The following is a 12,384-nucleotide window of genomic DNA, read 5'->3' on the forward strand; positions in this document are numbered from 1 at the left end:
CTCCACATATTTTCCTATTCCGCGGTAATTGTGTTTTGTTATAACGAGTTTTTTGGCGAGCAGCGATGCGACCCGCGGCAGACCTGTATTTTGCTTTGCTCATTTCACTCCCCATAAGATCGTTGGAGCAGTTGATACAACTGCGAATGTTATTTGATCTAATAGAGATGCGCATTTTAAAGTGCAAAAGATAGAGGGATTGGGATGAAAATTGCAACAAGGTTGTCAATTAAGTAAGTAGAGATTATGAGTATCGGATGTGATAAATAGATAGATCAGAAGTTTCTGTGGTCTATGCTCACATGATGGAGCTAGCTCAACCGTTTTGCCGTGAAGACATTTGAAGATTTTATATTTTCTTAACGGGAAATGTGACGAGTTCTTGAGTAAAGAATTGTAGATATTTCTTTTTTATTGGGTTGATTTTTTAGCCTACCTACTGCAGAAAACTGCCACAACCATTATTTTATTCACATTTTGATATTGAAAGGGGTGTTAAAACGGGACATATGGCAGGCTATAGTGATTTCAACCATAATTGCAATGAAACTTCATAACTTTTCAGTAAAAAATATAATAAGTGACCATTACATTCTAAAAGGAAAAGTGATTTGAACAAAAATATTCTTAAACGATTTCAATCTATCGTCAAATCAATCATCTCATCTATAACCATATTTTTAGACTCATCATCCAGAGTTCTTTTTTTTTCTATCAGTTTGGAAGAAGTTTCTTTCTCTTTTGTCTCTTCATCTCTTGCTTTCGGTATCTTATCTTTCGATGTTGATGTCTCCGGGTCTTTTTGTCTTGGAGTCTGTATCACAGTTTTCTTCGCACCTAGATTTAGTGGTTCCTTAGGTTCAGAAGCTGGTGATATCGATACTTTGCCCGCTTCGGTTTTTCTTCGCTTCTCTTTTGGAGTGTTTGTGTTAGGTACTAAAGTATTTAGATGATTTTTCTGAAATAGAAAATATAATTTTAAACACCTACAAGATCATGCGAAGTGGAAGTATTTGATGCAGTCTTCGAAATTTTGATTTTGTTCAAATATGGAAGAGACTACGCAAAAACTCTCGTTGTTAAAATGCTTTAGGAAGCTCCGCAACACAAAAACCGGCGCTCACATATTATTCTTGTCAGATGAAATTACACTAATAATAATACAAAATAAGTTTAATAACCAACTATCTACAAAAGGTGATCGAAAACAATACTCCCGAACGAACTGCATCGACAATAACACGTGATCCGCGTGCAATGATCCACAAATCGTGACAACCTCCCGATTAGCCCATCAAACTGGGTGCTGTAATTTGGAGTCAATTAACCATATCATTTCGAAGCGAAAACAGCAATTGCATAAATAAACAGCTCAATCACACAGCTATTTAAAGATTCAACATCGAATTTAAATTTAAAATCGTTGTTAATATAACTGGATACCGATTCGTGGTTTTGTGTTCGCAACTGGCGACTTTAAAAAGTGATTTATACGCGCGAGGTTTTAAATAATGAGGTGTCGATTCGGTAATTATTTAGTTATGCAGGCTTGTCTTTTTGTATGTTTAACAGTTTAAAAAGCTTTAGGCAGTCAATGCACGTTTATTGATATGTATGTTATGACATCTCTCTTACGTGTAAATGGAAAAAGATAAACTATTATTATTTCAGCATAACTATCTAAAAATAAAAAGATCGGACAGCACCAAAGAAATAAAGTTTAAGTTTCTCATCTCTCTTCAAGAGATATGTACTCCACCATATCAACATAAACAATTTGAATATCTCTAAAGTAAAACATGAATCACTTTTTCCTAAACTAGTAAGCGTTTCAGGTTAGTTTTTTTTTTAAATTTATGAATCTATGTATCAATACTACATAATTCATAGAAAAACTCGAGTTTCAAACTGCTGCTCACGTTAATCTCGAGAAATCTTCCAATCACAACTTTTGATAGAAAGACCAAGTAAGTCATGATTTCTTTTTCTTGGGCACATATTCAAAAACAGAAGTGATAAAACACCTACCAAAGATGGACTCCTTCTAACCAGGAGTTTGACATCATCCGAGTTGATCGTTGATCGCTTGGCGTGCCTGCAAACAGTGGGAAATATTAACCGAAGTATAGAGTACTTGTAAATTGACAAAACCATCAATGAATCTGCATCACGACAAGTCACAAATAGCCGAAACCGAAAAGTAAAATCACGTCAACATCTATCACATGGGTACCTACATCTTACTGCAAAAAAATGGTGATTTGAAATTTAAAATATGGAAACTGAAAATACATTAAATAAAATTATAGTGTATGAATATTTTAGTAGGTATAATAAATAATACTTTTATTCAAAGAAGGCAAAAATATTACCCACAACGTTCTTCCAAAACTATGGCCAAAAGCTTGGCATAATAGGAAAAATGGTTAATACATAATGGGAACATTATGTAGATACAAATTTTGTCCCGCAGTAGAGGAGAGAGAGAGGCTGTAAAACCTAAAGTTATCATAGAATACCTACTTGGCAAAAGCTTCCAAATCTGTACCATAAACAGATAGCTTCTTATAAAGCAGCTCTGCTACAATTTCCATAGCAGGCTTTGTTATTTCAAGCCCAAGGAAATGACAAGTTTCCGTACAAATTGCCTGAACATCACGATGCAGAGTGGCGCGAATTTTCTAAAAACAAACACTTAAGATAACGCCATCTGTGATATGCTTTAGGTACTAGGTGTTCTTGAAACAGTGTTCAAAGCTTGGCATTATATACAATTAAAGGCCATAAATAGATGGCGCTAGTGATGTCGTTGTACTTTATTTAGTGAAAAAAGAAAGAAGCTAGCACACATCCAAATAATAATAAAACCAAAACTTATGTATAAATCGATTTAAAAACTCACTTGTGTCGATGCATGGGGGTGACAGTACAGTACTTTGAGGACAAGAAAATAAAATGTATGGAAAGTGGTGCCATCTATGCCACAGGGCAAGTCAACTAAGGCATAATATTCCCTTAAATATTACTAGATGCCGCTACAGTAACTGCTTTCTTCAAAATGTTATTCTTTTAATAATTTAATAAATATTATTTAATAAAAAGTAAACTAAAAAAAATTAAAAAAAAACTGAATCGCCTTTTCGGTCTTCAATTAATCTTATACGCAATTTTTATTTTGCTAATGACATGACAGCACTGATATGTTTTGAAAACTTTTCACTCAACGTTCGTTTCTTGTGCCGTGAGTTTACCAAGTTTTATTTTCGACTTATTTGCCTATTATTGACCATCGCGTGTTTTCTGGACCTCGAAACTGCTTCCTACGTATTTACTTGGCTTCTCGTGAACGGATACCGACGAATATATTTATTTCTCTTGACCCTGGCATCGTTTAATGGACTACGACGTGTGTTTACATTACTTGATTTAAAAATTTGGCTGCGTTTTTTACGGATTACGATGGCGAGATTACCGAAATACTCTCGCACTCATTGCTATTTTGGATGTGAAGAAGGAGGTAAGATGATTATTGATGATAGAATAAGTGATCTTATTGTAGGAACGATCCGATCGAAGTTTGTACTATTATATATCACTATATTTTTAAAACATAAATTTCACAACCTGCAATTAACTCATTCTTTCTAATTTCAGGTACATTACATCATTTTCCTAAGCCAGACTGTTATAATGAAAGGTTTGAGATCTGGAAACAAGTTTTAGACGATGATATTATAATGAAAGGAGATACATACATTTACAACCAAATAAGACTATAAACATTTTGAGAAATACTACATAGGTAAAGGAACGGTATTAACGAGAAATGCAGTGCCAACCTTTTACACCAGCCTTATCCCATCAGGTAAATAAATATATTTGCATATTATAACATCCAATTTACATGTAAACAAATATGCAATTAACATTTTGGCAGATGTCTATTAAATGTATGAAATAACTGTGAAATCTGCCCCTAAGATGAACCACAGACCAACAAGTGCTGTTTCAATTTTATTTTCTGTCACCTAATCATCGCAAATGAAGTGCATTAACTGTCCTGTTGGTCTAGTGGCTAGTGTCTTTTAGTGCTATGCCAGAGGTTTTTGGTTTGATTCCCAATCAGGAGAAATATTTGTGTGATGAGCATCATCATTTTGTTCTGTGTCTGGGTATAAATTATTTCTATATTTAGAAAGTATGTTTATCAGCTGTCTAGTATCCATAACACAAGTTCTGCTTAGCTTGGGACGAGACAACATTGTTTGATAGTTGTGAAATGTTATAATTATGTTAAAATACTTCTAAGTAGTCTTTTGTAGAATTGCACAATTATATTAATAGGTTTTAAAGTATGTGCTTAGTCTTTTCTAACAAGATTATTGCTACTTTCTAGATACCACCAGCTCATCTGCAGTTGCAGAAGTATCAGTTGAACCAGTCGCTTCAGTTTCAATGTTGGAAGATAAGGAAAAGGACAGGGAGCAAACATTTGTAGAAGGTATGTTGCAACTCATAATGAAAATCAGTTAAATGTTTTGATTATAAGTATTTTTTATCCATATAAATCATACATATATACTTTTTCTTGTGAATACATATATATACATATATATATATTTTGAAATTGATTATATATATATTTTGCATAGGAACATAAATAACCACAAACATTAATGATGTATAATTATATATATTTTTTTGTTTCAGAATGCAACATATTACTAGCTGAGTGTGAAGAAACTGTAGATTTATTGCTGATTTTTGATAAATTATTTGATTCATTTAATGGCCACTCACACCGTGATACAGCAAAAATACTCAAGGGATGTCTTAAAAACAAATCACCACATTTCCCGTTCCGGGCAGAAATTAAACCTGTTTTTAAATCAAGAGGAATTTGAAAAAATTGTAAAAAGTCAAGATGGGTCTCAAACAGTTAAATATGATGATTTATAAAATCTGATGATTTAGATTCTGATTTTGCAGTTGATTCCTTAATTTCAACAATGAGTCAAATTATTTTTAGTAATTTGATTTTGCATTCGGAAGCAAAGAAATATGTACCCTGGATATATAATAAAAAAAACTAAATCTAATATATTTAAAAATTGTAATTGTATTGTTGATTTACTTCAACAAGAAATTGAACCTAATGCATTTAATTGATGCATGATTGATTATACAAAAAAATCACATGTGATTCATTTATTAAATTACTTAATGAAATATATTTTATGATTGAGACTTCGCCCGAAATAATAAACTTAAAAAAATAATAATTGTGTTTTTTATAAATTGCAGATGTGATTTTTCAATTATTCAATGCGATGAACATAAATTGATTTTAACTAATTATATAATTAATTTGTTCATCAACTTAATTGTAAATAGTTGGTGTACGGGTGTAAATAGAATTTTAACAGGAAAAATTGCTGATTTTGATAATAACGATACTTAAATTACAAGCATACAATTTCTATAAAATTCATAAAAAAAGGAAATAATGTGAATGATATTTAAAACCTTATTGTTAATTAAATGATTTGATTGATTTAAATCATGTGATTTTTGATGGGTGGCCATTTCCAACCATCTACTTTATTTACATCGATAAATAAAATAGAAGGTTCTCAATTATACCCTAAAAATTTAAAAATGGTTTCTATTAATGTGAATTAATTGGTGATTGTAATATACCATAAGTGTATTATGAATGTTAGCCAATGAAATTAAACCATATTACGATTTTATTAGAGAATAATTTTTCTACAGAAAATCATATTACTTAGTAAATTATAATAGTAAAAATGTGTCAAAGTAAAAGTGGTTTAATTTCAATACGTTGTAGACGTTAATTAATAAATTGTATAAATTATCCGTATTTATAAATAAAGAAAAATCTTTATATTTTTGTTGTATTCTTTTTTCTCTTTAGTACATTTTATACACGGCAAAAATGCTGTACTATGCGTAACTACCTATAGCAACCTATAGATATTATGTAGATGAGTGCATACATACATATAGCTATAGATCGCTTCACAGACGCTAGCGCCATCTAGTTTACAGGGCAAGTAGTGAAAAAAAGAACTGATCTGTCAGTGTCTCATCTATACCAGTATTATATGTATTATCTATGTGTCGATGTTAAGGATTCAAATGATGTCATCTTTTACGTGTTTTATTAAGTTAAAGAAGTTTAAACAAATATTACTATTATTCTTGATTTCAAACAATTTAAAAGATGAAAACCCAGAAGAGCTATGTATAGTAGACGTATTACACAGTACAGTATAATTAAAGTAATAAAGTTTTCTTCGGTAATGCAAATTCACATCCACTGGACTTCTTGAAGTAAACTGTTTGTTTACAAGTTATGATAGATGACAGTTGACATAACCTCTTCGGTTTAGTTTTTTAGTGAACTGTCATCGTTGAATAGGCAAAGATTTTTATTATGCAGCCAACAAATTCACAAAAGGCATTTTGAGTTTTTTTTTTGTAAAAAATCTACACATTTAAATGAAGCTACTCCTCTTTTGCTAACTACATAAATGATTAGTTAGAAATTAACTATCAGTACATTGTTCCACTTGACTTGAGCGTATAATTTTCTAGCAAGTATTTTATATTGTTTTATAGCTAAGCTCTACAAAGTTTTTTTGAAACAAGCGCTCACTACTCAATACCTTTTTTGGTAGGAAATTTTAATACTATAGTGGATACTGAAGCAGTCTCATGGACACGACTGCCAAATTTATGTTTTAAATAGGTGAAAGGCAACATGTGATTTAAGTCTGTCTTGTCACAAATGAAAATTGCGGATTTGCCACTGAGTTGTATATTTATTTTTTCTACATATTTTATGAATTTACTACCGCGCGCGGTATACAAAGCTGAACAACGATTTAAGTAGTTGGTGAAGATTACTTACGGTCGAAGGGTTGGCTGTTTAAAAAATATATTTTTTCAGGTAAAATAAAACAAGTATAGATTTTTATATTTATAATGAGCATTCTGTACAACACAAGTTAAACATCCCAGTTTATTTGAAAAAGTGTTACCATACATCTAGACTGGTCGGATTGCCATATAAGGAACAATTATAGCTTTATCAATATTTTTTGTCAATTATTTTATCTTATTATTTTAATGCGAAGTTGTCAAATATTAATATCATCAGGTTAAGCCTTAATTTTGACTGGCAAATTTTGTTTGCCCATCATATAAATGATAAGCTGTATAACAATATACCTTTGCCTATTTAGATGTCTGATATGCAAAAACAAAACTGTTTCGAATTCTAATTTTAAACTAACGTACCGACTGACCTCGACTTTGGTAACCACAAGGCCCAACAATTTGGCTCCAACGCTTACACCAACGTGTGCAAACATTGGGGCCAACATGTGAAGCTGGCCTATTATGGGACACCTTTTGTCACAGTTTAAAACTACTTACAAAGAAACAATACATATTTGTTTATAAATTACTTCATTGATGTATTATGATTGTTATTTATTGTAAGGCATGCACAACTTTTGACTTATGTTACGTAAATGCGTACGACATTTCGAAAGTAAGAAGGTTATAAAAAAACTCAATACAAACGTATCATCCCTTACATAGAATTTTCTTCCAACAATAACAAATTATTTTCGAGTATCCGAAGAATGAAAAAATGTAGTCAAGTACATGAATTTTGAAAACTATTTTTCCTTTTTACAGTGCTAGTTTAGTCATGGTCAACATGGTTCAATAGCGTATTTCTATGAGAACTTCCCACTTCTCCCACTTTGTTTCAAAATATAATTTACAAAATTAAATATGCATACTTTACGATCCAAGTGGTCTAAATATAATAAATACGTTTTTTACTACGATATAGTAGCATAGGAGTTAATTTGCAGTACAAAAATAAAGGATAAACTTACTATTTGAATCCTTGTCATTTCTATCTTTAATATTGCCGGGAATAAATGTATAAAACCAATAAAAAAAATAAACATCAGAGAAGCTGAATAAATACATTCTTCAGATACTCAAAACACTTAACATTTATTATTCACTTTCGTTCGCAAAAATATATATTTGTGTATTACACTGGTATTTATACTTTTTTAACGATTTGGACTACGTCCTCGTCGTTTAGAACGTGGTCAATGCCCACTTTCTGCGGCTGATGCTTCACGGATGAACCCCATACGAGAGCACTGAAAAAAAAAGATAGTTTTAATGTAGGTATATTGTAGAAGTATGAATCTCCCATTTTATATGGCGAAGCGAGCAGATTTGTAACGTGTGGTGATTGACTATAGTACATGTATGTATGAAAGCTGTAGTATTTTTTGTTTCTAACAGTGAACAGTGTGTCGCGACCCTTAGGATAGACACGTACATACAATAGGGATGCTTATAGGGTATAAAAGATTTGCACAGTTTGTCTTTGGACGGGAATATAATTGAATTATCGAAGATAAATCGAAGGCCGAGCTCTTACTCGTATGTCAACATCCTATTTTATCTTTTAAGGCTTTATATTTTGTATTATTAGTTCTCTTTTAACGATACTACTGGGCAAAGGCCTTGCCCAGGCCCCCATACATTTATATAAACAAAATCATATCAATGTACACTCTTGCTAGTGTAATTCAATGGATTTTATCCTCTTTGCAAATCTAATCGCATACCAAAAGCAGTACAGAACAATACCATAACTCCACTTACTTTTTAAATTCCTTGACAATAGACCTATGGAGTTTATTACAGAAGTCCTCGACACTGGTGCGGTCAGCGTGCAGTACGACGGGCGCGTTGTAATCAGGCAGCTGACCCTTTGGCTTCGTGTATATCCTGATCAGTTTGAGGTACTCCCACATTTTCTCGAGGAGGTCGTCGAAGTTCCATTTGTGATGTGCCGATATTGGCACACAGTGGGGTATCTTGTAAATTACGTCGAGTTCTTCTATGCTGATTTGATCTGTGGACGGAATAGGTCAAGTAATTGATATTAATAATTATAGAGAAAGCAAGTAAGGTGATAAAATCTAAAATTTCCCATAAATTCATGTAGAATGCTGGTTAACATCGTTACAGCTAGTTAACAATGTGTGTGATGTCACTTAACATAAAGTTGGCCATTAAACGAAAAAACATAAAATTGAGTAATGAAAGCATTATTGATAAGAAAATATTAGTCGTATTCTTCACACTCAACTACTACGTTCAATTTTTAAGAATTAAGATCGAAGACTAACAATAAAAAAATTAACATTCGTAACACTACATAGTCATTCTAAGGATAGTTTAGAGATAGCGAGACTCGGAAAATGTTTCGATATTAAAAACCTGTAATACTGGTATACGTCAAGTACGTAGTTGCAGCGGTACGCAGGTACATTGCTTTCTGATTCAGCAGACAATTATTGACTGTGTGGATGGATATTGACTGATTGGTGCACACGACGCCAAGCCCACTACCAACATGTCACGTTTGATCCCCGCATAGGACAAGCATTTGTATTATCTTTGAGTGCATGTTCTGAGTTTAAGTGTCTAGCGCATATTAATTGAATGTTTCTGTACCAAGAAACGAAGCTTAATTTCCTTTGAAATTGATCATTTAAAATATTTATAAAATTCTTACCAATCTTATTAAGCAGATAGATGCACGGCATATACACTCTGTTGCCCTCAATCACGTCGATCAGATCGTCGCTGTTAGCATCGTACCGGAGTGTGATGTCAGCATTGTGAATCTTGTACTCCGATAGAATTGTCTTCACTGTTTCAGTGTCTAACTCGCTTTGTGGGCACTGGAAGGAGAATTGTATATTTTATTATTATAAAACATTTGCAGACAATGCTTGATTGAATGTAGTGTTACAGTCGTAAACCGCGGAACAAGGCTAAGTAGTAAGAAGGGAAATTGACAACATAAAACAGATTTGTTTTCTCACAGCTAACACCTAAACACACCCATTTAGCCTTAAGCTAAGCAAAGCTTGTAGACTGAGTGTTAGACAACTGATACTCAATACTCAATCATTTATTGCATTCCATATGTTACAGAGATGGTAGAAAATAAATAGCAGTTAGAGTTCAATATGGACCCTGATAAACATATCTAAATGCATACAAAATATAAATAAGGGACTTCAACCACAATAACCATACAGTTAGATATCCATTAAGAAGTTAATATTATTGTACAATTATTTTAATAACATTATATATATATTATTATATAAGTAAATAAAACGCATTTTCGCTTGGCAGCAATTAAAAACTTACAGTAGTATTCAAATTAATTCCACCCTTATCTTTTTTCCTAAAATGTATGTTTGGTGGTTGCTTGTTCAATCTTAAACCGAAGCCTTCCAATTCATGTTCTATCAGCTTTTTATGCTGTAAGGGCTTTAATACGTCCAGGACTATGAAGATGAGACTGCATGTCCGGGCTACAGCTATTACTTGACGACCTCTACCTTTGCCATCCTTCGCACCTTCAATAATACCAGGAAGATCGAGGAGCTGAAATCAAAAGAGAGTATGTGATTTAGTATTACATAATATATTTAATTATGGTTGTATAAAAGTTATTAATGGTTGAAGACATAGTATCAAATCTTACAGACTTTGCCTGTCTATGCTTTCCTTGACACCTTTTTTGTTTTTTTTAAATAACTATAAGGGTATAATTTCAACTACATAGACCTATATTGTCCATGATAGGGAAACAATGGCTTTTTCTTTCTTAAACTTTAGAATGGAATTATTTTTGATTTTGGTAAATATTTACGACAAGAAAATTTGCCATATCATGTGGTTTTTAACTTATTTCATAAATAAATGTGAAATTAAGATTTAAAAATTAAAACAGTTAATTTGCTTTACCTGAATCTTAGCTCCTTTATATTTAATACACCCCGGCACTGTTGTGAGCGTGGTGAACTCATACGCTGCTACCTCCGAGTACACTCCAGCCAGATTAGACAGTAGCGTGGACTTCCCCACCGATGGAAACCCTACAAACCCAATACGAGCATCTCCGGTTTTGGCAACGTCGAAACCTGAAGTGTTGACACTATGATTAATCACAGTACTTCTAGGTGATTATGTAGTGATTATATTGCGTTTTCAAGTATCATTATTGACGGTTATTGTGATATCAACTGTATCTCAATATTTTATACAATTAAATCATTTTATTCAAACTATAAACAACACTGAATTTATTTTTTAGGACAGAATGCCATGATTCCAGTACTTCTGTAGGTTAACACAGTAACAAAATTATGTTCTGTTATATTTATTATTTTTAGTATATTTAACAATCAATTTCATTATTACATTAAATAATTATTTCAGATTTTGGGAGCATATCATGTCATCATAAAATAATGATTCTAACAAGTGTTTACCTTCGCCGGTCGCACCGCCGCCTCCTTTAGGAGTGATCAACTCACGTCTCAACTTAGCTAATCTAGCTTTTAGTATACCTAAATGGAGAGCTGTGGCCTTATTTTTTTGCGTTCGAGCCATCTGTAATGTCGAGGAAAGGTTATAATGTAAAACTTTAAAAATAAAAGAAAGTATTAGTAAATATTGCATTTTTCTCTCAATTTAGTGTAGATGGAAGATTAAATATTTATACAAATATAATGTTTTGTTTAAATTGTCTCATTATTCATTATCATAACCTCTTGTACAAACCTCCGACTCTATAGCGGCAATTTTCTCCAATATTGTACTCATTTTTGCGGCTTTTCGTTAACCGTCTTTCTTATAACACCAGGAACAACAAATAAGTGATGAGATAAGTTAATTATTTTTACAGTTAATATAAAAATAGCTGGAAAGCGTGTCAATCTCGGTTCGTGTACAATTTTCCAGAACTTGAAATTGACAGTTCCCGTCCAACTTTGCCGATGACTTTGACATAAGACCGCGCTCAAACTTTTCGTAAGCGCCATCTAGTTAAAAAAGCTAAAGTAATAGCGGTTGTGTTATATTTATATTACCTTTTTTAACTTATCATACGTCTAATGATTGAAGAAAGTTTTCTTAAACTACATTTATCTAAAAATGAATTAATCTGTATGCATTTTTGCCAATTAACGACTATGCGATATTAGTTAGTAGCTCCATCTATGAATGAAACCTAAATTTACTCAACCCCGTTTCAGTGATAGTTTTAAATCATTGTACTAGATGTCGCTAACCTCAACTAAATAAACGAACCTTATCACGTGGAAATGCTTTTCCCGCAGGTTTGCGCATCGTTACTATGAAGGAAAGGAACAGTGGAAAATTGTTGGCTGGGTATGTTTCAGACATGCCACAGTACAGTCAGTACCACCTTAGTCGTCGGGGGATAGA

At 32.4% G+C, this 12,384-nt stretch overlaps 2 protein-coding genes across 2 annotated transcripts; both read right to left on the reverse strand.

The window, feature by feature from the left end:
- Nucleotides 1-637: 637 nt before the first annotated feature.
- LOC113493099 (centromere protein S-like) lies at nucleotides 638-6,357 on the reverse strand. Its single transcript, XM_026870918.1, has 4 exons — nucleotides 6,142-6,357; nucleotides 2,524-2,683; nucleotides 2,029-2,095; nucleotides 638-958 (listed from the first exon to the last, which is right to left on the reverse strand). Exons 1-4 carry the CDS (start codon nucleotides 6,170-6,172, stop codon nucleotides 638-640), a joined length of 579 nt encoding a protein of 192 aa, XP_026726719.1. The 5' UTR covers nucleotides 6,173-6,357.
- A 636-nt stretch (nucleotides 6,358-6,993) lies between these two features.
- On the reverse strand, nucleotides 6,994-11,933 carry LOC113493048 (GTP-binding protein 128up). Its single transcript, XM_026870829.1, has 7 exons — nucleotides 11,719-11,933; nucleotides 11,427-11,547; nucleotides 10,900-11,075; nucleotides 10,297-10,536; nucleotides 9,650-9,818; nucleotides 8,731-8,983; nucleotides 6,994-8,216 (listed from the first exon to the last, which is right to left on the reverse strand). Exons 1-7 carry the CDS (start codon nucleotides 11,758-11,760, stop codon nucleotides 8,114-8,116), a joined length of 1,104 nt encoding a protein of 367 aa, XP_026726630.1. The 5' UTR covers nucleotides 11,761-11,933; the 3' UTR covers nucleotides 6,994-8,113.
- Between the last annotated feature and the right edge of the window lie 451 nt (nucleotides 11,934-12,384).

This window comes from Trichoplusia ni, chromosome 4 (genome assembly GCF_003590095.1).
Source record: "Trichoplusia ni isolate ovarian cell line Hi5 chromosome 4, tn1, whole genome shotgun sequence".
Taxonomy (NCBI): Eukaryota; Metazoa; Arthropoda; class Insecta; order Lepidoptera; family Noctuidae; genus Trichoplusia; species Trichoplusia ni.

Bases quoted from the DNA above. Each gene is read 5' to 3' on its own strand.
- LOC113493099 (XM_026870918.1), bottom strand. From the start codon at position 6,172: ATGACATCATTTGAATCCTTAACATCGACAC. The intron at 2,096-2,523 runs GTAGGTATTCTA...CACTGTTTGCAG, and splicing joins GATTTGGAAGCTTTTGCCAA to GCACGCCAAGCGATCAACGA. The intron at 959-2,028 runs GTAGGTGTTTTA...TTTCTATTTCAG, and splicing joins TTAGAAGGAGTCCATCTTTG to AAAAATCATCTAAATACTTT.
- LOC113493048 (XM_026870829.1), bottom strand. From the start codon at position 11,760: ATGAGTACAATATTGGAGAAAATTGCCGCTATAGAGTCGGAG. The intron at 9,819-10,296 runs GTAAGTTTTTAA...TTCTCCTTCCAG, and splicing joins GAATTAATTTGAATACTACT to TGCCCACAAAGCGAGTTAGA. The intron at 8,217-8,730 runs GTAAGTGGAGTT...TTTTTTTTTCAG, and splicing joins ATTGTCAAGGAATTTAAAAA to TGCTCTCGTATGGGGTTCAT.